The 22696-nt window shown below is 42.0% G+C and overlaps 1 protein-coding gene across 9 annotated transcripts in view; it reads left to right on the top strand.

Moving 5' to 3' along the window:
* Window positions 1-5: 5 nt before the first annotated feature.
* The window catches only part of MAP4K3 (mitogen-activated protein kinase kinase kinase kinase 3), a 64966-nt gene continuing 42275 nt past the window's right edge, over window positions 6-22696 (top strand). For 3 of the 9 annotated variants that reach the window (XM_083605041.1, XM_083605042.1, XM_083605046.1), the window contains exons 1-9: window positions 53-439; window positions 9869-9926; window positions 12210-12300; window positions 14885-14949; window positions 18153-18208; window positions 19042-19089; window positions 20292-20334; window positions 20988-21060; window positions 21661-21792. In XM_083605041.1, coding sequence (XP_083461167.1) covers window positions 332-439; window positions 9869-9926; window positions 12210-12300; window positions 14885-14949; window positions 18153-18208; window positions 19042-19089; window positions 20292-20334; window positions 20988-21060; window positions 21661-21792 — 674 coding nt within the window. In that variant the 5' untranslated portion in view covers window positions 53-331. Of the gene's footprint in view, window positions 440-9868; window positions 9927-12209; window positions 12301-14884; window positions 14950-18152; window positions 18209-19041; window positions 19090-20291; window positions 20339-20987; window positions 21061-21660; window positions 21793-22696 lie in introns of those variants that run through there. The other 6 variants (XM_083605048.1, XM_083605047.1, XM_083605043.1 and 3 more) reach the window with 6 other exon arrangements.

A 22696-nucleotide genomic window follows, 5' to 3' on the forward strand; every position in this document is an offset into this window, starting at 1 on the left:
CTCCTCCCTCTCGCAAGCAATACCGCCGGGCTGCTGAGGGGACCTGCGCGCGTGCGCAGACGGCGGCTCCGGGCGCCATGTTGGCTGAGCAGGCAGGGGGGAGGCGTCGTCGTTGGCGGCGGTGATCGCTCCGGGTCTTCTTCTTCTCCCTCTTCCTCCTCCTCCTCCCCCTTTCTCCCCCGCCCCCCCCGACGTCGCCCACCTGCTGGCCCTCCTCCCGCCCGCCCCCTCCTCTCCGTCGCCGCGCACCTCGCCCTCCCCCCCGGTGGCTGCCGCTGCTGCGTCGGAGCGGGGCGAGGGGGCCGCTCCCTGCTCCCGGGGGCGGCGCACCATGAGCGCCGGCGGGGGGCGGGTGTGCGACCTGTCCCGCAGGAACCCCCAGGAGGACTTCGAGCTCATCCAGCGCATCGGCAGCGGCACCTACGGCGACGTCTACAAGGTACCCGCCTCGCCTTCTCCGGGGCATCCCGCAGAGCCCCTTTCTCCGCGCCCCCTTGCAAAAGCTGACCCTTCCCCCTCCCCCTTTCCACTTTCTTTGGGGTGGGTGTCTTTTAGCAGGACCCCCTTCCTCTCTTTGATGGTTGCTTGGCCTGCCCGGCCCCGTACCCGTGTCTCAGCAGCCCCTCTCTCAAATCCACACATATCCCAGTGTCAACCTCACCCCCGTTATTCTTCCCCTTTGATGTACATCCCATTATTCCCAGATCTGGGTCTCTCCCTTCCTTGTGGGTGGAATTGGGGGCGCCACTTTCCCAGACTTGCTCCTTCCTGGCTCTTTTGGGGGTGCCTTGGAGGTTTGGGAGGGGGGTGTCACCTGCAACCACAGATTTCCTTCTCTCTGACTTGTCATTGTGACACCAGCATACCTCTCCTGGTGCAGTCCCAGTGCACCATCTATTTTTATTTATTTATTGCATTCTGAAAGATCATACCTTAAGAGTGTTTCCTATACAGTCGCTTGGCATCCTGAGCAAATAATACAGACCCCCCCTCCCTTCTTCCTCCTCCCCCCACATGGGAGGATCAAGGTGGCTGCGGGGCAATAAGAAGTTGGTTTGTTATGTGGGGTGGTAGGAAGTGGTGGGTCACCCTATGTCAACACAGGCCTTGTCCATATGCCATGCCCTCCCAGCCCACTACCCTATTCCTCAGATGCTCAACTCTTGTCAATAGAGGCCAGTTTTCACCCACAACCTGACAGCCAGGTTTCCTTTTCCTGGAGGCCATTCTCAGCCTTACCAGCCAGGTTTGTCAGTACAAACCTGGCTCTGAATGACCCAACCCAGCTAGCTCAGTCCTCAGGGCCTCTGGCCAAGAAATCCCTCCTAAGACCTGTGATCTTTTGATCTATTGATCTCTTCCCCCTGGTCTCTCAACTACTTGGCATGTTTCTTTTTTTACTTCAGGCCCACAATCCTGACTTTAGGGGCTTGTCGCCCAAGTCTTCCAGCAGCCCCTGAGGCTAAGAGACAGGAGTCCCATTTCCTTTTGGGCTTAAAGTGTTTTCTTACTTGCAAGGAGCTATCAGTTTGTTATCAGAAGCAGAGTTTCCTGAGAGCCAGCTCTCTCACTCCCAGGAATGAATTCTAGGCTGTTGGCGCTTGCATTTAGGAGGTGATGGACTCTTGATAGTGGGAGCTTTAGTCCAGATTCCTGCCAGGCTCAGGTTTTGGAGAGGCCTGGTCCCAAGCAGAAGGTGCTCTTCAGCATTCCTGGTGAACAAGGCACAGCATCAGACACAGCCATGTTCTGAGAAAGAAGGAATATCACAGAGTCATGCTTAACTCCATGTAAAACAAACCGCTTGCCCTGCCTTTCATCAACACCTCACTTTGACAGAGTCCCTAGGGCTTGTTCATAGCAATGTTCTAACATGCCTTTTAATCCAAGTTGTAGTGATACTCTGCTAGAATGCATGATTTACTGAGAACAACTTGTTTTACAATCCAGTGTTGCCTGTCTTTCAGTTTTCTTGCTTCTCCAAGTAATGAAAAATAAGGGAAGGTGTGTGATAAAGAGAGCCAGGATCATTTCGAATTCTTAGTAAAACGAAACAAACCACCACTATAGTCCCAAACTAGAGACGCATGTAGACACCCTTGACTTTTAAAACCCTGTTTGGAGTGTGGCATGAGGAGAAGTGGGTTTAGATCACTCAGGAGAGCTTTGAAAAAGCCCATGAATGTTATTTTGAATTTGGAATGCCCTGAGGAGTGAGTGTACCAGGCTACATAGTCTAGAGCTGGGCCAGATGAATGGAGGCAGGTCTCTACCAAAAATCTGGTTGTGGAGACTGCATCTAGAAATTAAGGGTTGAATTTAACTAACTAGTCCTCTCCCTAGGTGCCTCTCAAACGTTCCCCCATTGGCTCAGAGTGTGTCAGGAGGACCAGCCCTCCAAGAACAGCAAATAGGGGAGGTGGGGAAAGATCATTCATTGCAGCAAGCAGAAATACTTGTGCTGATGGAATGTTGAATTCCTCCATGTACGGTAAATCAGTTTTTAGGATGCAGTTCTTTGCACATTTGCCTGGAAATAAGCTCCACAGAGCACTGTGGAATGTACTTGTGAGGAAATGTCACACAATTGGGCTGTTACTCTCAATGTCTTGTTGCAAACTTAATATTTAAAATATTAACTTGAATATTTTAATGTCTTTTTTATAAGAGACGGTTCTAAGAAAAGACCAATCAGTCTGAAGGTAGTAGGTCAGATTAGCGGTCACATGGGCCTCTGGTTGCCACAGATAGATTGCTGGACTAAGATTTGATAGGACATAGGTTCAACTCACATTGCAGTTATACCTTCTTTGTGTGCCCTGGGAGGTTTATTATCTATAAGGATGCTGCTGCTACCTTTCAGGGTTGCAGTTAATGCAGTGGTGTGGGTTTGAGGCTGAACTAAGAACATAGTGCAAAGCACTTAGGGGACAGTAAAAAGTAAATAACAGATGGAGGGAGCTGGTCAATTTAAATTAAACATTGAGGAAACTTATGTGATCAGAACTTCAGAGTAGCAGAACTATTTCTAACTCTTCCAGTCATACAAATGGAAAAAAACGTATGATGGAAGCTACATCTTGCATCCCCCTGTACATAAATTACATTATGTATATGAAAATAATTTTAAAAATTTAAAATCTGAGCTATTGCTAGCCTGAATTCCAAAATCCTCCTTGTTTAGTTGACACCAAGATCTTGTTTAGTTGACACTTTGATTTCTGTAACTATTAAGTTAAGCACTTGTGAATTTGTACAGTATTTGCATATTCTGTTAAAATGGAAATAATATTGTACAAATATATACATACACATATGCTGATTCAGAAAATACTTAAATGCTGAAAAGCCACAAACTGCTTGGTTACAATATAACAACATATGTCTTACAAAGAATGTTGGCATAATATGTTAGTGCAAGAAAACCAGGAAGTGCATGTTAAGGTTAATAATATTCAGATGCCTTTTAACTTTGATTTCCATATACATGCCATGAGGATGTCAAACAAGGTTGTGCAATTTGGAGTAGTTAAAGAGCCATTTTATAAACTTTCCTTAATCAAAGCATTCTGTAGTTAATAGAACATTTGCTATTGGCAGGGGTTCACATCTCAGGTTGTCAGTGGCAAACAGAAATGTAATTCTGGCAACCAGCAGGAAATACTTCCAATACACTCCAGTGTGGGAGTCACAGATTTCTTTAAAGCTGCTGGCAGCACAGGAAGGCAGAGAATGCATTTTTCAAATGTTGCCAGGATGCATCCTGTGCTGAGATGGGGTCTTAAGTTCGAAGGAAAGAGTTGTGCCCACATACATACACACACAAGCACAGTTTCTGTCATTTTCTTTTTTAAAAACCAAAAACATCTTGATAGGTAGTGATAATTTATGCATCTGATTTTTGGCAAATATTTTTGTTTCAAACCTGTGAAATTCTTTGCTTATTTGGGCCATTTCCCACATGATGCAGATGCAAACTCAGGTTTGTTGTATACACCCAAAATGCAGCTGCAACTCCCTGGCAAATGCATCAGTATGACACGTGTGATGAATTTGCAAAATATTTTGCTGATCACATCCACTCAACTTCGACTTTATGTTGAGAGCTTGATCTTGGGTTGTGACTGAGACAGTCAGTTATTCAATTTTGATGGGTGAATTGTGTTGTGTTGAGTCTAGAGGCGAACCAGTTGCTTTGCAGAATGAGACCAACCACTTGTTTGTTACATTCTTGTCCATCCTAGTTAGTTGAAGCTGCCAACAAGGCCTGCCTTTCCAGTTAGGTGGTGGAGGTTGTATGCTGCTTTGGAGGCTGTGTATCCCAGTTTCTTTTAAGGAAGTTGTCCTGACCACAGACTAAAGAAAAACATAACTGGATCTCATCATCCTCAATAATTATTCATTTTCCAGAATTGCTTTCTGGAGGAAGGGCCTAGCCAAAGCGATTGAAACTCAATTATAGGCTTTCTTGGTTGAAGTTTGTTATTTGGATCCTTTCCAACCTGAGTTCAGAAACTGTCTTTTTGGATAGCAAACACCAGGAGCTAGACAGGAGGAGTGTGTCCCTGGTGATTCTGCTGGTTGATTCAATCAATCATGGTATCTTCCCAGAGCTTTGGGCTGAAAGGAGATTTAGCAGCTCTGTTTTACAGTAGTTCAAACCTAAGTGTTTGATCCCTCTCAGAAGGTGGTGCTGGGAAACTCCTGCTCAGCCCATTCAGCATTTGTCTATGGGGTTCCTCAGGGCTGTATTTTGTTCTCTTTGTTTTTTGATATTTACTGTATGTGAGGCCATTAGGGGAGGTCATATGGAGTCTGGGGTTGGGTCTTCTCATGATACTCAGCTCTCTCTATCTCTCTTTCAACTGATGCCAAAGAGTTGAAACTGGACCCAGCAATGGATTGGATGTGTGCTAACAAGAAGAGATTCAATCTAGATAAGTTGGAAGTACTGTTAGTCAGTACACAAGCTAAACCTGGTTGGGGAATACAGCCTGTTTTACATAGAGTTGCCCTCTCTCTGAAGGATTAAGTTTGCAGTTTGGGAGTGCTTCTGAATCCAGAACTGCTCCTGGAAGATTAGTACAGTGGTACCTCGGGTTACATACGCTTCAGGTTACATACGCTTCAGGTTACAGACTCCGCTAACCCAGAAATAGTGCTTCAGGTTAAGAACTTTGCTTCAGGATGAGAACAGAAATCGTGCTCCGGCGGTGCAGCAGCAGCAGGAGGCCCCATTAGCTAAAGTGGTGCTTCAGGTTAAGAACAGTTTCAGGTTAAGTACGGACCTCCGGAACGAATTAAGTACTTAACCCAAGGTACCACTGTAGTAGAGAATCTACTTTGCAAAAGGTTCCAGGTTCATTCCCCAACATCCTCAGGTAAGACTGGGAGAGACTCAAACCTAAAATTCTGGAGAGCAACTTCTAGTTGGTGTAGACCATGAGTGGGGAATATCAGGCCTGCGGACCAAATATGATCCTCAGCTCATTCTCTCTGGCCCTTGGAGCTATCCCCAAGCCATCCCTCTCACCAGCCATGTTTCATAACTAACAGGCATTTTTGCCTGGCTGGAATGTGTCATTGAACTCTGATAATGTCTCTTGCTTATTTGGATGAAGGATGCAGAGGAGTGTATGAGTGTGTGTACAAACTAGCAGACTGTACTACGGCAAAATTTACATTAGTTGATTTGCCTACTTCTGCCTCTGATCCTGCCTACCACTGGCAGGCAGCCCTCAGAAGGTTGCCCAGGAGGGAATGTGGCTGAAAAGGGTTCCCTGCCCCTATTATTTAGGTTGTCCATTGGCTTCCAGTTTGTTGCAGGGCACAATTTAAGATATTGATTCTTTTATATAAAGCAGGAGTAGGGAACCTGTGACCTTCCAGGTGCTGATGGACTACAACTCCCATCATCCCTAGCCACGCTGACTGGGCCTATTGGCAGTTGGAGTCCAAGAACCCCTGGAGGGCCACAAGTTACTCATTCTTGCTATAAAGTCCTAAACCAAACATGTCCAAAGTCCGTTTCTGGGGCCTAATCCATCCCGTTGGTTGGTTTAATCCAGCCCCCCTGTGGCAGCAGTTTATTTCAACTTCAATCCTATTTATTTTGTTTCAACTTCAATCCTAAAAAAAGGTCAACAACTTTGGTCGGCCCCCATGGCCCTTCACTTCATCAAATCTGGCCCTCTTTGAAAAAAGTTTGGACACCACTGTCCTAAACAGTTTGGGGCTAGGATTCCTGAAGAGCAGCTTGACCCAATATGAGTTTGCCCAGAGTTTTAAGATCTGCTTCAGAGACCTTGCTGTATTTCCCATCAGCGAGAGAGGTTAGGTTGGTGGAAACATAGGGGATGGTGGAAACTCCAGCTGCAGAACTGTTCAGTCTAAGGCAGCTGTTTCAAATCTTTTGCTTTTTTGTGCCACTGTTTTGGTATATTTTGAATAAATTTAATTCAGCTCTATTTTAAAAAAAGATTTTTATTGGCTTGGAATCTGTAGATATAGATTTAGATATAGATACACACACACACACACACACACACACACAGTTTTTACATTGCAAGTTGCATTTGATGCCCTGGTTGGGATAAAATTAATTTATGAAATGGCCCTTATTTTCAGGAGTTTCATCTTGGAATTTGGTGTAAATGAATGATAAACACATTTATGTGTAACTTAATAATAGAAAATGAAAACAATATAAAATTCAGCTTTTATATAAAAACTGTTCAGAACATTCAGATACCTGACATTCAAATACACTGCAAGGATAGAATTGAAAAAACAAAATATTATTACATCTGACATAGATCCTATGTCTTTGGAAGGGGTTCTTTCTCTGAGACAAGGCTTTTGAAATAGACTTGCCATTGATGGACACATTGTGGGTTCAATTGCAATGGGAGCCCAGAATCCTCATTTTTACTATCCTTCTAAAAGGCTGCAAATAATGTATTAAAACAGACAGTGTTAGTTCAGATTACAAGATCAAATACAGGTGTTTTCCCCTACTGCAAGCTGATTTATGGCAGTCATCTCAGAATATACGGTAGATGCATTTGGTGCTGGAACATAAGAAATGTCAGCACAATTTGGCAGACGTGATTTTTGAGATTAGTAACACTTATGTTGGCTCATCATCCCTGTGTATGTTGGATCCTTTCCATAATGATTTTTCATATGAATCCGCACTGTGAAATAAGTGCAAGTATCTTAGTAATGGAGAAAATTCCTGGATATTAATATTTCTTCTTTACTTTCTTAACTGGAAGTTGCCATTCTTTATCTCATGGACAGAAGTATTCTAGGAATGGATTTTAAGGGTCCTACATTTTAACAGTAGTATCCAAAATTCAGGATCTCACTCCTCACATAAGAGAACAGGAATTAGTGTTTTGGTAGACCATATTGTTTGTTAGTTTCTATTTATTTATTTCATAAAATTTATACACTGCCTTAGGGATGTTGGTTTTGTACTGCTGAGCCTTGGGACTCAGATTGTTAAAGAAAAAGTGATTTATATGCATTGTATTTGTGATATAACATTGTGCCAACAGATGGCGACGTGGAGTCCTACTTTTCTCTACCTGTTTTCCCTGTTTAAATTTCCAACTCTTTAAACGGAAATGCTTCTTTGATGTGTCTAGATCCAACCTTGGATTTTCTTCATTAGCCTATTTGAGTATTGTGGCATTATGTGATCATATTCATTAATGGACCTAACCAATTTTCAAGAGACCATAGTGTGGAGATTGTTGGTTATTCAGCTTTTCACTTGTTGGCACTTAATATAAAGTGATGATTACTTATCGGCTTGGTCTGTTGGGAACAGCTATGGTAATTGGTTAGAAAATATGGCAAAGACAACCACTCACTACCTACAGAATGAACCACTATGCAAAGAATGTATGCCGTACCTTGGTTTATGGTAGAGCGGGGGATTGCTGCTTGATATTTTATTAAAACTTCACTGTCCATTGGCATGCTTAAGGCATCTAACAAGATTGCAGTTACACAAAACAATTACAATGCAGAATTCTAAGTTTCAGTGGAAAATTATTCTCGATAGAAACTTGTAGAGCTGGATTTGGACCTTCCTTTAGCTTCTGGCAGTTGAAGGACTTTCAGTGCTAGAGCAAATATGATCCACGAGGGCTGGCTTTGGCCTCTAAATCTGCTGCTGACAGTTGATGGCCTTCTAAGGTAGCAGCAGTGATTGTTAAAGCAAGTGAAGCAATGAGTTTGACTCATCCGCTGCCTTTACTCTTTCTCTTTGTTCGCTAGTCCAGTTTACAGTGAAACTCTGCAACATCCCATCTCCATGCTGCTCTCTTAAAGGAAGAAGAGACTTACTACTTTCAGTTCACCAAAACAAAAGTCACTCTAGAAACATAACAACTCATCAAATAGTTTCCTGGAATTACTGCTAATATAATATATGGCAATTCATAAGAAGAACTTACAAACAGTAGTCAGGGCAGAATTAACAAGGCTACTGTGTTTTGGTAGAAGCAGGACCCTAACTTCCATCTGGGTCCCTTCTTATTCCCCCTTCAGTAATACACCGTATTGAAAGTGCAACATGACTGATAAGGGTATGTGGGAAAATAATGATTGGCAACATCTAATGATGCCTACCCACTTGCATGATGGGACACCCCAAATCTGTTCTCCCCTGATGCCCCAGAAATCTGCTCTAGAGTCTCCTAACCCAGAGCAAATTCCTAAGCATGTTTACTCAGAAGTAAGGCCCAGTGACATCAAATTGATTTATTCTCAGTACAGGCAACCACCCATTTATGCACATTCAATATGCATGTGGCTACACACGCTGAAGGGACACGGGTGGCACTGTGGGTTAAACCACAGAGCCTAGGACTTGCTGATCAGAAGGTCGGCGGTTCAAATCCCCGCGACGGGGTGAGCTCCCGTTGCTCGGTCCCTGCTCCTGCCAACCTAGCAGTTCCAAAGCACGTCAAAGTGCAAGTAGATAAATAGGTACCACTCCTGCGGGAAGGTAAACGGCATTTTCGTGCGCTGCTCTGGTTCGCCGTGTGCTGGCCACATGACCCAGAAGCTGTACACCGGCTCCCTCGGCCAATAAAACGAGATGAGCGCCACAACCCCAGAGTCGGTCACGACTGGACCTAATGGTCACAAAGGGGTTGGAACAGGACAGGGGATGGACGGACAGAGTGTTTGCAGGCTTTTCCAGTGGTGTTTCAAATATACACGATTTCACTGACGCGCACTGTGCCTCTGAATGTAACCCCCATGTAAACAGGTTGCCTGTATGTTTAGAATTGCAGACTGGTCATAGAATAATAGACTTTCCATCCCCTCCTGCCCGACTCACCTACTGCAGCCTTCTGTATAATATCCAGTTCTGTTCTGGAGTGTCCCAAACCCTCAAGAGCAACTAGCTTTTCAATTGGTACGAGGAGCTGGATGGGATGCCCTTCCTGGTATCAGCAGTAGTGCTTTATTGCTAGCGCAAAGCCTCCACCGGATACAAACGGGTGACTTTATCACAAACTTGAGTAGCATTAGGTTGTTTTATAATGCAAATTGGACTGCTAGTATGAATAATTAAGGCACATATTTATAGACAGTTCCCCCCCCACCTTCGAAGGTCTCTTGATAGCTTATTGCATGCTTTTAATAACAACAAAATGTCATATATATGGGAGTGAAGATTCCCTCTTGACTGTTCAACTATGATTTTAAATTTGCCCTTCCACCCAACAGAACTTTGAAGGTGGCTCAGTTAAAAGTTGAGTGTCCAGATTCCGGCATTTTAAGCACTTTAGTAGTACTGCTTGTTTTCTTAGTTCTAATATCCTTTGGTTGTATTTTTTAATAGGCTCGGAATGTTAACACAAGTGAACTGGCAGCGATTAAAGTAATAAAATTAGAACCAGGTAAGCTTTTCATTTTTTTCTACCTTGTACTTGTATTTCCATTTATCCTTTTTGTGTGTCCCCCATCATCTTCTTCTTTTTGGTGTGTGTGTGTTGTTTTTATAAAAGGTGTCTGACTGAACCATGGCACCTGAATAACTATTGTTAGCTACTAATTTCACAGAATAACTGTAATCTTATCAGAGTGCTTTTTAACAGTCTTTGGTTAAGGTAATATCCAGTTGGGGCAACCCACTTGTACAAGGGACTTCCACTTACACAGTCAGGATTTGCCTTTACTCACTTCTCCTGTGTTTCTCCCAAACCTGCTCTGGATGGTTGGGGAGTCTGCAGCCACACCAAAATGTGTTAGGTTGGTGCCACAGTTCCTAAGGCCCTGCTGTGCACACCCTTTGGTCTCAATGAGTAAAGAGTTGAAAGGCTGGCAGAAAAAAAATGAACGAATTCCCGCCCCCCACAAATATAAGTGAATAAAATATGTTACTGTTTATCAGTTCCTGACCTTTCCTATCTTAACCTCAGATAGTATAGAATTATTTATTCCAAGTATAGGGGGGAGAAATACTGGAAAAGCCAAAGTAATATAACAGCTTTCTGCTGTCTGCTGGCAAAAATGGCAAAAAAGAGCAACATTCACTAGCATTTTTCTGCCTTGTATGCTGATAAGGCTTACTGTACAGTCACACCACCCTGAAATTCTGTGTTCTTATTTAAAGAAGATGATCTAAGCAGGGAAGTGGCTGTAGGTAACACTTTGGCCGTATTTCAAGGACCTTTGTAAGTTACAGAACACCTAGAAACCAACACAGCCGGGTGCAAAGGAAAGAGTAAAGGGATAAACTTCCCTCTACAGAGAAGTCTGTGCCAAGTCAAACATACAAGGAGGTTGCAGACTTTGCGAACATAACTAGCAGTGAGTATTCCTGTGTGTATCTGCGCCTCCTGGAATCAAAGCGGTGCATATTCTTGTAGAAAATCGCTTTTTGATTTAAAAACCCAGATATTCCTAGTGCTTAATGGCTTGGAGAAAAGTTTGAGAAAAGTGTGAACGGTGCCTGGTTAAAACATGAGAACTGTGAGTGGATTTCCGCAAGGCTTCTAACAATCACAAATGTGACACTTTGGTGATCAGAACAGCTGCTATTCACTGGGCTCTGTTCTTTTGTCATTCCCAATATGCCCACACACATATATTCTACATTTATCCTTGCCAGAAACTCCATACCCTTTGAAAAGCTGACGCTTGAAAGCAAAATGAGCTGTGCCCTGTAGCTGTGCACATGCAAATTAGTCTGACTTGCCCTAGTCATGCTTGGTGGTGTGCATGCAATTTTTCCTGCATATAAATAATATCCATGTAGAAAACTGTTGCATGTATAGCAGGACTGAAGAAGGAACTAGACCTGGTATTCAGCATAGATCTACTGCCGAAACAGAAACCCCATGTGCATATACGTAAACTGTAGGCAGATTGTCTCTGGTGTTTCTCCAGTAGCAGCATGTACTGCTCTGGGGCAGAGAGACCTTCCTGTGCTGTGATGTCAGCATGTCATGCAAATCTGCCTTAAATATTAAGGGCAGTAAGAAGAGAATTCGGCCTAGGGCAGGGCATTTAAACAAACCCTTTGGATTGCAGCAACACTGCAAATTAGGTTAGGCCATGAGAAAGTGACTGACCAAAGGTCATCCTGTGAGCTTCATGGTTGCTGGGATTTGAACCCTGCTTTCCCATGTCGTAGTCTGACACTCTTAACTACTCCAACACAAGAACTCTTGAAAGCAATTGTTTAGGATTGTTTCAGTGTTTTTTCAGAAAATCTGAATAAGTTGGTTATTGATAACGGGGGGGGGGGGAGAATAATGCTCTTTATATAGTGTATCTTTCGGTCCCAGCTCCTGCCCACCTAGCAGTTCGAAAGCACCCTTAAGTGCAAGTAGATAAATAGGTACCGCTTTATAGCGGGAAGGTAAACGGCGTTTCCGTGTGCTGCGATGGTGCTGGCTCGCCAGAGCAGCTTCGTCACGCTGGCCACGTGACCCGGAAGTGTCTCCGGACAGCGCTGGCCCCCGGCCTCTTAAGTGAGATGGGCGCACAACCCTAGAGTCGGACACGACTGCCCCGTACGGGCAGGGGTACCTTTACCTTTATAGTGTATTTTAAGAATGGGAAGTTATTACACATGCATTATCTAGGTAAGCCTTATCACAGCCTTTTAAGGTAAGCCAGTATTTATTGTTATCATCCCTTACTGAGTTACTAAAAAAATGTGCTCTCTATTGTAGGCGAAGATTTTGCTGTTGTGCAGCAGGAAATCATTATGATGAAAGACTGTAAGCATGCAAACATTGTTGCTTATTTTGGCAGCTATCTCAGGTATATTTTTATGGTGTATTTTATTCTTCTAAGAATTCTTCGCTGCTTGCAAAAATAAAAGACCTATTATGACCCTGAATTTGGATGGTGGGGGTGGGGGGCATCGGGAGGGGATTTGCCAGTACCAAGTTTTAATTATCTGTGGCATGCTGCACTCCCTAGGGAGTTTGTTTTGTCTGTTTTCTCATATCCATAGCAAATCACTTCAAACTCCTTGGTGGTTCCTGCCCTAGAGTATACAGAGGGCACGATAATCCTTTTTCTGGAAAACGATTATGTAGGCTCTCTTCTCCCCATCACAAGTTCTTGCCTCATTGCTCTACGCCATTTCCCTGGGCTTCATGGGTACTTCTCCTCCAGCACAAAGAAGGATGAAGATGGAACCTAGTCAGAGTGGAGGAGCCAGATGGAGTCTTTTGCTTTGAGAGTACAGTTGATCCTTTTAATCTGTAATCAAAGAATTAATCAGTCACGGCTGGCTAATCAATTAATGCTATCATCCCTCAGTTGAACAAATCCTTATTATACTTCTGCAGAGTACTTTTCCTGTATTGGCCAGCACTTTCTCTGTATTGCGTTAAAGACCAAGACATTCCTCTCCAGCTGTTTCTCTTGTTAATCAGGTTGTCAGCTTTTCCTTATGCATGGCTTCTTGGCCAGAAAAACAGAAATGTATCAAGTGAAGCTCTTCTTGGTATTCAGTTATCATTGTTGTGATGGGGTGGGGTTTGGGGGAACCCCTCTTGCCAAATTTCCAAATGCCTCTAGCTGTAGGTACAAGAGACTTGTCAGGGGTGGGGCAGAGTTGATCGTCCTAATTAACTGTCACAGCTATGCCTGTTTTATTACAGTTTAGAAATGTCTTGTTACTTAATTATGAATTACTTCATTGTTGAGATTCTTTATTGTGACCATTGGCCTATAGATATGCAGTTGACAGTGTTGCTTTGATGTATTAAGGCTGAGGTTCTGATAAAGGGTTGTATTAAATGGTGTTCTTCTGTGAACAGGTGAAGTCATCCTATTCATGGAAGAGTCTTTGTATTTTTATTAGATTTCTTATCCACCCTTCACCATATAAGGTCCCCAGACGAGTTACAATAATTTAAAAATACAATTTTAAAATCTGTTAAAGCAAATTACAGCCTAGTTAATTGGGTGGCTCCTAATGATATATATCTCAAAGGCCAGATTACCCATTCAAAGTCCAGCCACATGTGTTGGGCCTACAATGTATTGAGACAGCCCTACAGTATTCCAGATGCGGCCTGACCAAGACAGAATAGAGTGGTGCTGTTACTTCCATTGAACTGGATGCTATACTTCTGTCAATGCAGCATAGAAGAGCATTCACTTTTTGATTCTGTCTTCTGTGGCAATGGCTACCCCTCCCAGTTTGGTGTCATCTGCAAATCGGCTAAGCATCTCCTCAATTCCTTTATCCAAGTTGTTTATAAAGATGTTCCCTGAGTAGTTCCTTCTAAACTCTCATTAGAACTACTCAGAGCACATCAAGCCTAAATATGCTGCTTTGAATGTTTCCGGGACCATTTATGATTGAATTTAACCACATTTTTGACATGGCTGTTGAACCTTAGCTGAAGATATTTTTGCCTTCAGCAGTTTATTTAAAGCTGTTTCATACTTGTTTTCTTAAGACTCATTGAGTTTAATCAGGCTGGCTTTTTAGTGAAGGCTCATTGAGTTACTTCAAGTAGCATGAATTCCATTGAATTCCAACATCCTTATTCATGAAAACCATGCAATTCATAGACTCATATAATTGTACAGTTGGGAAGGGACCACAAGGATCATCTATCCACCCCCCTGCAATGCAGACTTCCCTTGTTAAGACTCTTTATGATCTGGAAGTAACTGCAGTTTCCTAAAATAGCAAGGCAAATCTTGTGTGGCTAGTTTGCAGTTTTATCAGAATGAAAGAATGTGTGCTGTTACATTTGTGGCAAATATAGTAAATTAGCCAGGAAGCTGAGATGCAGCATAATTATTTAGATGTGTCCTGCATCTTTTTTTACATTGTGCGGCATATTTAATTGTTACTGTGTCTCAACTTCTGCATTTGGACAGCATTTTGAACCATGTCGGTGTGTTATGTGCTGCCTCATGTGGTTTTGTATTTATTTTAGATTTTTTTCCCTGCTTACTCTGAAGGCCGTAGATTGGTTACATCATTTTAAAACCAGAAGTGTAAGCATTGACAGTAGAAAACTGAGAAAAATCCTAATAGAATGAAATACCAACCAATTCTCCAAAGACTGGCCATTGAAATGCCACCACCAAATGGTATTGCATAATTTCCTTCAGCACCTCTTCCAAGAAGAAAAGCCCATAGTTATGTAACAGTGACAGAGAACACTTCTGAATATGGATGTGGTGCCCAATTCAAAGAGGAGAGCACTCTTTGTCAGTTTTGGAGTTCACTGCAGGAGATAGATAAGGGAGAGTTGTGCAGGGCAAAAGGTGCAGGCTTTAGTGCTTATCCAAAAAGTAGGGCAAAGTTGCCATTGCTAACCATTTATTTATTGTTTATAAATATGCAAAACTAATAAAATTTGATTTTTAGACGTGATAAACTGTGGATTTGCATGGAGTTCTGTGGAGGTGGTTCATTGCAGGACATTTACCATGGTAAGTTAAAGAGAGGTGTAATTCTTCTTGGGAACTGCAGATAGGAGGTGGAAAATTAAGAGGGCTCTGTTGACTCCTTTAATAATTCCCGGTTGGACCTAGAAAAGTTTATTTTAAAGCCAAGAAAATATATATAATGTATGAACTATATAGCCTACAGGCACCACAAAATAACAGGCCAAGCCTCTTGACTATACAGTGGTATCTTGGTTTGCAACCACTTTGGATTACAACCGTTTTGGATTACAACCACGTCAAACCCAGAAGTGCATGTCCCTTTTTTTGGATTACAACCCATTTTTTTGGATTACAACCAATTTTGGGGGGAAGGCCCCACTGGCGAAAGAGCGCCTTGGGTTACAACCTGTTTTGGTTTACAACCAGACCTCCAGAACGGATTATGGTTGTAAACCAAGGTACCACTGTAATATGAATATTCATTGACTAATAACTGCTCAGTATAAGAGCCCTTCTGCCTTAATTCTTTTTCTGAATATTACCTTGTTTTGCTTTCAGCACTGGCAGTTATGAAAGCTTGTAGTTGGTTACAGTTGTAAGAAGGTAGTTATGTAAGACACTCAGGTTAAAGGAGATTAGAGGATGGATAATCCACTTCTAAACTTCCATTTTACCTTAATATATTCAACACACATCTGTGTTTTAATAATAGTAGAATCTCTTTGCACACCACCATCCCTTAAATAAAAACTGTGAAACAAGTAAATTGACCTGAAATTCTGCACATCTTGTAACAATCCCTGTTGCTTTCTGGATATGTGATAGTGAAAAAGTCCTATTGCTCTCAGTGGAATTTAATATGTTTGCTTTTACATTTCGTTTCCTGCCTTTCTGTTATAATATCAAACCCAAGGCAGCTTACAGATGGCTCCCTCTAATAACAAAACTCAGTTGGCAAGTGCCAACAGAAGTGGAGCCGTAATGGGGCCTCTGAGAAACAATAGGGAAGAATTGTTATACAGTGGTACATCGGTTTAAGAACAGTCCTGTTTACGAACGATTTGGTTTATGAACTCTGCAAAACCAGAAGTATTGTCTTGGTTTGAGAACTTTACCTCGGTCTAATAATGGAATCTGAACGGTGGGAGGGCGCTCCGATGGTGGGAGGCCTCGTTAGGGAAAGCACGCCTCGGTTTAAGAACTGTTTCGGTTTAAGAACGGACTTCCGGAACGGATTAAGTTCGTAAACCGAAGTACCACTGTACTTAGGGAACATCTCAATGAGGACTGATCATGTTTAGTAACCACCTAATTCCAAGTGTCTGTTGGAAAAGAGAAAGTGGAATGCCCTGCTTGAATGGAATAGCTGTCTGTAACCCCAAACAGAAAGGAGGATATGCTGCAACATTTTGTTGCAGGTTCCTCTTGTAAATAGATAAATTGCAACAAAATTTGAAAACAGTTCTAACAGGGGAACAAGTCAATTAGTGGTAAAAACAGCAAAATGAAAGTATGCTTAGGATCCCAGCATTGTTACTTATTGCTCAGCAAAGTTTGTCAGAGACATTTAATCTTATTAGATTGAATGTTGAATAGTTGGATGTTTTGATTTTCGCTGCTAGTCAAGTATACAGCAGGGTTTGGAAAATGCCAACCAAATCTCCTTATTGAGTATAATATGCCACGTGTGTGGACTTACTAATATAACATGTACCCTGGTAACAAGCTTGTTTGGCCCACCTAGTGTGGAACAGTTTTCAGTATGCTGAAGGCAGAGTTTGCTGCCCCAAATATGCCCAGCGTCAGAGTGCGGCCCCACTCAAAAGTCTTATTTGCACAGCATGGAAGGGATTTAACCCAGTGATGATGCTTGCTCATATTTCAGCAGAAACCTGGACAAACTGCAGCATATTGTTATTGGCTGGGGTTCTGCTGGGCTGCAAAGCAGTTTCCTTGCTATTCTTGCTAATCTCCTCCCCTTATTTCTCTAGACGGCATTTTCTCCACTTGCAATTGCTGAACAAAATTCACAGGGAGGGAAAGTGGAGGGTTTCCCCTCCCGTTGAATGATAGTGTGACCTTTCTGTTACTCAAGCTGTGTCACTCTTTTATGCTCGACAAAGAAGAGAGCTCTTCTCTCCTACAGGCATATTGTGTTATTTCGTTATGCCTCGTCATTCCTGTGTTTCTCTGTTACACAGTGATTGATGGTGTCCTTGTGATGGTGCCACCTGTGTGTTAGGAAATGAGCTTATTTTACGTGTGTGGCTGAACAGATGTCAGGAGCTAATGCTTTCCTGTTACTACTGATTTTGGCTGCAAACCTGCTTTTTAAAAGAGTGAAATATTCTGCTTCTTAATTAATTTCCAAGCTGTTTCTCTCACCCAGGCCAGTGTCAACCGTTAGATACGCAAGTCGTAAAATCCAAAAGATTTTAAGCACAATCTTCTATGTATTTCCATGAGATTCTTAGACAGAATAGTTCTTACAACTTGTTCCATGTTAGCTACATCTAGAGTTCAGTTTAGATCATCTGATTATAAACTTCCACAACTCCCCCCTCCAAGAAACTGAGCTCATGGTACTCTGATCATAGTTTCTAAAGTATGTAGAACCTGAGAGTTTGGGCTGTTTAGATACACTCCCCTACTGACACACACACCCCCCAGATCACTCTTGGGGGCCTGAGAAAGAATAGACAAGGATTTACAGAAATAATAAAATACCCTAAAATACCAAGCAAGTTCTTTAAAAGGGAGAAACGTCGCAAAAGAAAGATATGGAAAGGAAAACAAAGGCAACTCTTGAAAGCCAAGTATAGAACAAAAAGGGGCTTGTTTGCAGCTGCACTGTAAGGGTGAGTAGGGAGAAACAAAGGCCAATATATGGAGGTAGGGAGTTTCACGCTTTGGGACCCAGTACGTGAAAAACATCGTTGTTAGGTTTTTCTAATCTGGGCAAAAGGGGTAAGACATCCTCCAAACAGAATTGTGCCTTGGTCCTTTGGAGCATCACTATGAATTCCAGCCAAAATCCTTATATGTGAGCCTGCCTTGGCTTTCTGGCAAAATGTGAAGTGGTGGTATTTCTTCTGCTTCCGGGCTAGGAATATTAACTGCGTGCATGCATGCGCACGCATGTGAGAAACGGTAAGGGAACGAAATTGCAGTGAGGTGTTGAAGAGTAACAGTGAAATTGCGGTGAACATTCTAATTTTTTGTTGGGGGGGGCTCTTTTCTTCTAGTAACTGGACCTCTTTCGGAGCAGCAAATTGCTTATGTTAGCAGAGAAACACTACAGGTGAATATTATTCTTATATTGTTAGCCTTTAGCATAGAAATAATCTGGAGGAAAAAAGATAAGTCGCCATCTTTTGCTGAATACTGACGGATGCGGAATTGTGCATTAATTCTAGGTATTGCTCTTAATAATAATAATAATAATAATAATAATTAATAATTATTAATACCCCACCCATCTGTCTGGGTTTCCCAGCCAGATTTGCCACATATTTTTCTTGTCCAGTTCTTAGTTGCCTCCCCCACAAAGGAGTCAGTGCTGCAGCTTATGCATTTGCCTATGTATTACATGTGTGTGTGTTGGCTTAGGGTGCTGCAGAGAAACATACCTATCTTATGGCTTAGAATCTTAGGCATCAGATGTACTGCTCTGTAGCTCACAAAAAATTCTTGCGTACTTTTGATTATTTGTATTTGCTGATGAACCGCCAGTACAAGCAGCACCCAAATTCCAAACACATTTGCTCAGAAGGAAGGAACATAAGTGCGCTACCTACGATTGCAGGCTTCAGTATAGCTATGGGCTTCTGTCATGGTTTTTGCCGTTGCCTAAATTTGAGTTATCTGAGATGCTTTTCTGAAGATGTTCACTGCCGACTTTTTGCCTTGAAAGGAGAGAGTGAATCTGTCTTGTTTCCGCTTCCTTCCTTATTCCTTCTGTCAGCCTTTCAAATGTAGGTTGGTCCTGCAGTGATGTGAATGAAAATACAATCCAGACACATAGCAGAGACACCATTTAGCTTTTTTTCGTCTAGTTGGTTTTCCCCCTGTATAGAATAAAACATGAATTTACACAGGCAACTTTTTCCAATGGCTTTTTTTTTTAAACTATAGGGATTATATTACCTTCACAGTAGAGGAAAAATGCACAGAGACATAAAGGTAGGTGATTCTTTGAATTGTTTCATGTGGTGTATACAGTTCTCAGTTAAAATGTTAACCATGAAATAATGATTTTATGTCCCATTGGTTTTAAAAATTGGGATCATATAAATGTATTGTAGGAAGAAGGCAGAAATGTCATTTTAAAAGGTCTAGTGAAGTGCTTTGGCAGAGGTTTTGTTTCAGTTATGTTATAATGGCTTTTCTGTTCCTGTGGGATTATATCTGTGTTGCATGTGGATGATGCAAAATACAGTTTAAATTGATGAAGACATAAAGTGGAATCTATAGAGTTCCCCTTGCACAAGCAGAAGACACTTTCCTATTTAAGGGGTGTGTGTTGCAGTCCTATGATATTCCAGAAGGCCCTCCTACCTTAGGAATAACTCTGGGGAGTGCAGAAAGGAAAGAGATCAAGAAAGCTCCACTGTGCTCATGCTTTTCCGGATCTATACCAAGGTTTGACAGTTTGAAGAAAGCCCCATCCTTCATCTCCCTGGGTTTGGAACACTGGGAGCTGAAGGTCTCTGTGAACTGATGCTGGAGGGTTGCAGGGGGAGGAGGAATCACTGATTTACATTAGCGACTGAAATCACCTTGGGTGAAATTAACCTGCCATTCTTACAGGGTCTGTCAAACCTCAGGGGTGACCTGTGAAGGGGGTTTACGAACTGAAGTTGGCTTGGGCTAATGAGGATTCAAGCTGATGATTTTAGGGAAGCACCATATGTTATTTCTGTTTGAACAACATCTTGTAAAGGATATCTGTGGTTTGTTGTACCCAAAATGCTATTTTACTGGCAAAGAAGAGCCAAAGTGTATACTTTGCAGAAGTATACTTAGTTCCAGTTTAACTTAATAAAATAAAGCAATGTTGCTGTGCCATATTTCATGATGACATATATTCCAATTAGGATATCCTATTTATGGCATTGGTTCCAATTTGTCTTGATATGAGGGTGGACAGCTCTGTAATCATCACCCTGAGGGTGGGTATTGCTTGCCACCCCTCTCTTTACATTTGCAAATATGGTTCTATAGTTGCTATCCTTTTTAAAAAATATATATGCAAGAATGGCACTATAGTTTTGTTCCATTCCTAGCATTTATATTCTGAATATTAAGTAGCATGTTCGTGGTGTCAAAACAGTTAAAAGAACATGAAGTCTAAAAAGCTGTCTGTTGCCATTTCCCCCCTCCAGGGAGCAAATATTCTTTTAACTGATAACGGCTATGTGAAATTAGGTAGGTACGTTCACTTCTATATACACTTTACTATATGTTGTAGTACGATCATCCAGATGGTTGAGCAGCAAAGCATCGTATCATTATTTGTAGCTTTGCTTAGGAAAGCAGAAAGCGTACAGTCACAATCCAAAGAAGTTGTATGTGTGCCTGGCAAGTTTTTGCTTTGAAGTTTTTACCAGAATGATTGCAGAGATAAGCTGCTGTTCATCTTTTTCTTTTTCAAAGAAGGCTTTCCTCTTCAGCTGTCAGAACTGCTGGGCTGGAAACTAGGAAGCTTTGTTTGTATGTGAATTTTTCACCTGCATACACTTAGAAGCTCTTTTGGATGGTGACCAATATTTATTGTACAGTTTAGATGAAGACAATAGAAGGAAGAAACAGAAGGGTGCAGGAGCAGGCTGCAAGGTAGCCCATTCAAAATGAAAAGACTAATTGTCTTAGAAATGGGAAGGAATTGCTTAATGTGGCCTTTCTTGCACTTTGAGGATAATTGCATAGTTAGAGGGAAATATGAAACAAAGATTAAAAAGGCTTTCAAAAGTTGTTCCAACCAGTTTGTAAATATCTGGACTGCATAAAACTCTGACTGTTCTGTTTGTTACAATAAGCATGTTAATTATTACATCACATTGCCTGCAAATCTTTTACAGCTGATTTTGGAGTAGCAGCACAAATAACAGCTACAATTGCTAAAAGGAAATCTTTCATTGGAACACCATATTGGTAATTGTCCTTTCTTTAGTAATACTTATTGCATGGATAAAAATATAACGAGCTGCATTTTATCCTGAAGTGGATGGGGAAACCTTTATGAATTGTGTAACATTTGTTTTGAGATGACAGAATCAGGATTTGTGGGTTGTCGCTCGATCAGCATTTGGGCAGTAGGGGATTCAGCATGGATTGTGGATTCATTTTTGAAGGACTTGCAGTAGGCATGTCTTTCTCAATCTTCACACAGTACTTGGGCAAAGTTATGGTTGCCAATTACCCAAAAGAAAGAGTCCTCAAAAGCAGTTGAGGGTGTGTATTTATAGATCTTGTAGCATGGAGATAAATGTTGTAAAATGTTAATGATACAATTAGAATAGCCGGTTGAAATGTTGGCAGGCAAATTGGAAAACAGCAACCTTGACCTGGCATTGCGACACGTGAAGGTAGGAGGGCATTTGCTGTTTGTGGCTTAATTAAAACAATTAATTAATGAACAACAGGGAGATTAACACCGAAATTTATTGAAAATTGCTTGGGCTGCATTGTGTTTCCAAAATTTAAGAATTAGAACTTGCTGCATATTCCAATCTAGTGTTCTCTAATTTTTAGGATGGCCCCTGAAGTTGCTGCAGTTGAAAGGAAGGGTGGCTATAATCAGCTCTGTGACCTGTGGGCTGTTGGAATAACTGCTATAGAACTAGCAGAACTTCAGCCCCCTATGTTTGACTTGCATCCAATGAGGTTGGTAAATGTATGTAAAGCTGGAAAATAGGAAAATAACTACGAGAGGATACGTGTGATTTTCAGGTTTTCTTAAAAGGAACGTACTAACCACAGAATACAGAACCTGCCTGCATGTTTGCATTTTTCTGTCCATTGACAGATGGCCTGCACAGTCAGCTTTGGCAACTGTTTGATAGAGGAAGGAAAAAGAAGGAAAGGTGTGATTCTTTCCTTTTATTTCTTCCTTATGTCTCTAGGAAAGCGCTCTGGAACAGTTTCAAATATGAAAAATGTGGGCAGGGGATCGTTCTCTTTCTTTAAGGCTTTATGATACAGGGTTTATGTGGTTGCCATTTCTAAAGTCTCTTTCCAAAATAGATATTCAGTTATCATAAAAGCCTGCTTAGCTAGAGACAATAGAGGGATGGAAAAATGAACCTTCAGACATGGGCAGCAGTGGTGACTTCAGGTCTCTCAAGAGCTTTTGGTTTACATTCCTTTCCCCTGCACACACATGCTGTCTTCTGAGTGTGCTTCAACCCACTTCAGCCGTTCAGTAGTAGATGTCCTGCAAATTACTAGTAGCATCCTTTTGACAATTCTTCCTGAGCTATCACATAATAGATGTAGCCCAGGCATAGGCAAACTCAGCCCTCCATATGTTTTGTGACTACAATTCCCATCATCCCTGACCACTGGTCCTGTTAGCTAGGGATGATGGGAGTTGTAGTCCCAAAACATCTGGAGGGCCGAGTTTGCCTATGCCTGATGTAGCCTGTGTGCTAGAGGCCTGAAGAAGAGCCATCCAGAGTGCTGCTTGTAACAGCTGAAGAGCTTTGGCTATTGCACTGCTCTCAGAAGATCACATGCCAAGGCAGCTGATGGGGGAAATGAGAGTCATGTTTGCAAGAGTCTTACAGAA

This window comes from Podarcis filfolensis, assembly GCF_964270895.1.
Source record: "Podarcis filfolensis genome assembly, chromosome: 3".
Classification (NCBI taxonomy): domain Eukaryota; kingdom Metazoa; phylum Chordata; class Lepidosauria; order Squamata; family Lacertidae; genus Podarcis; species Podarcis filfolensis.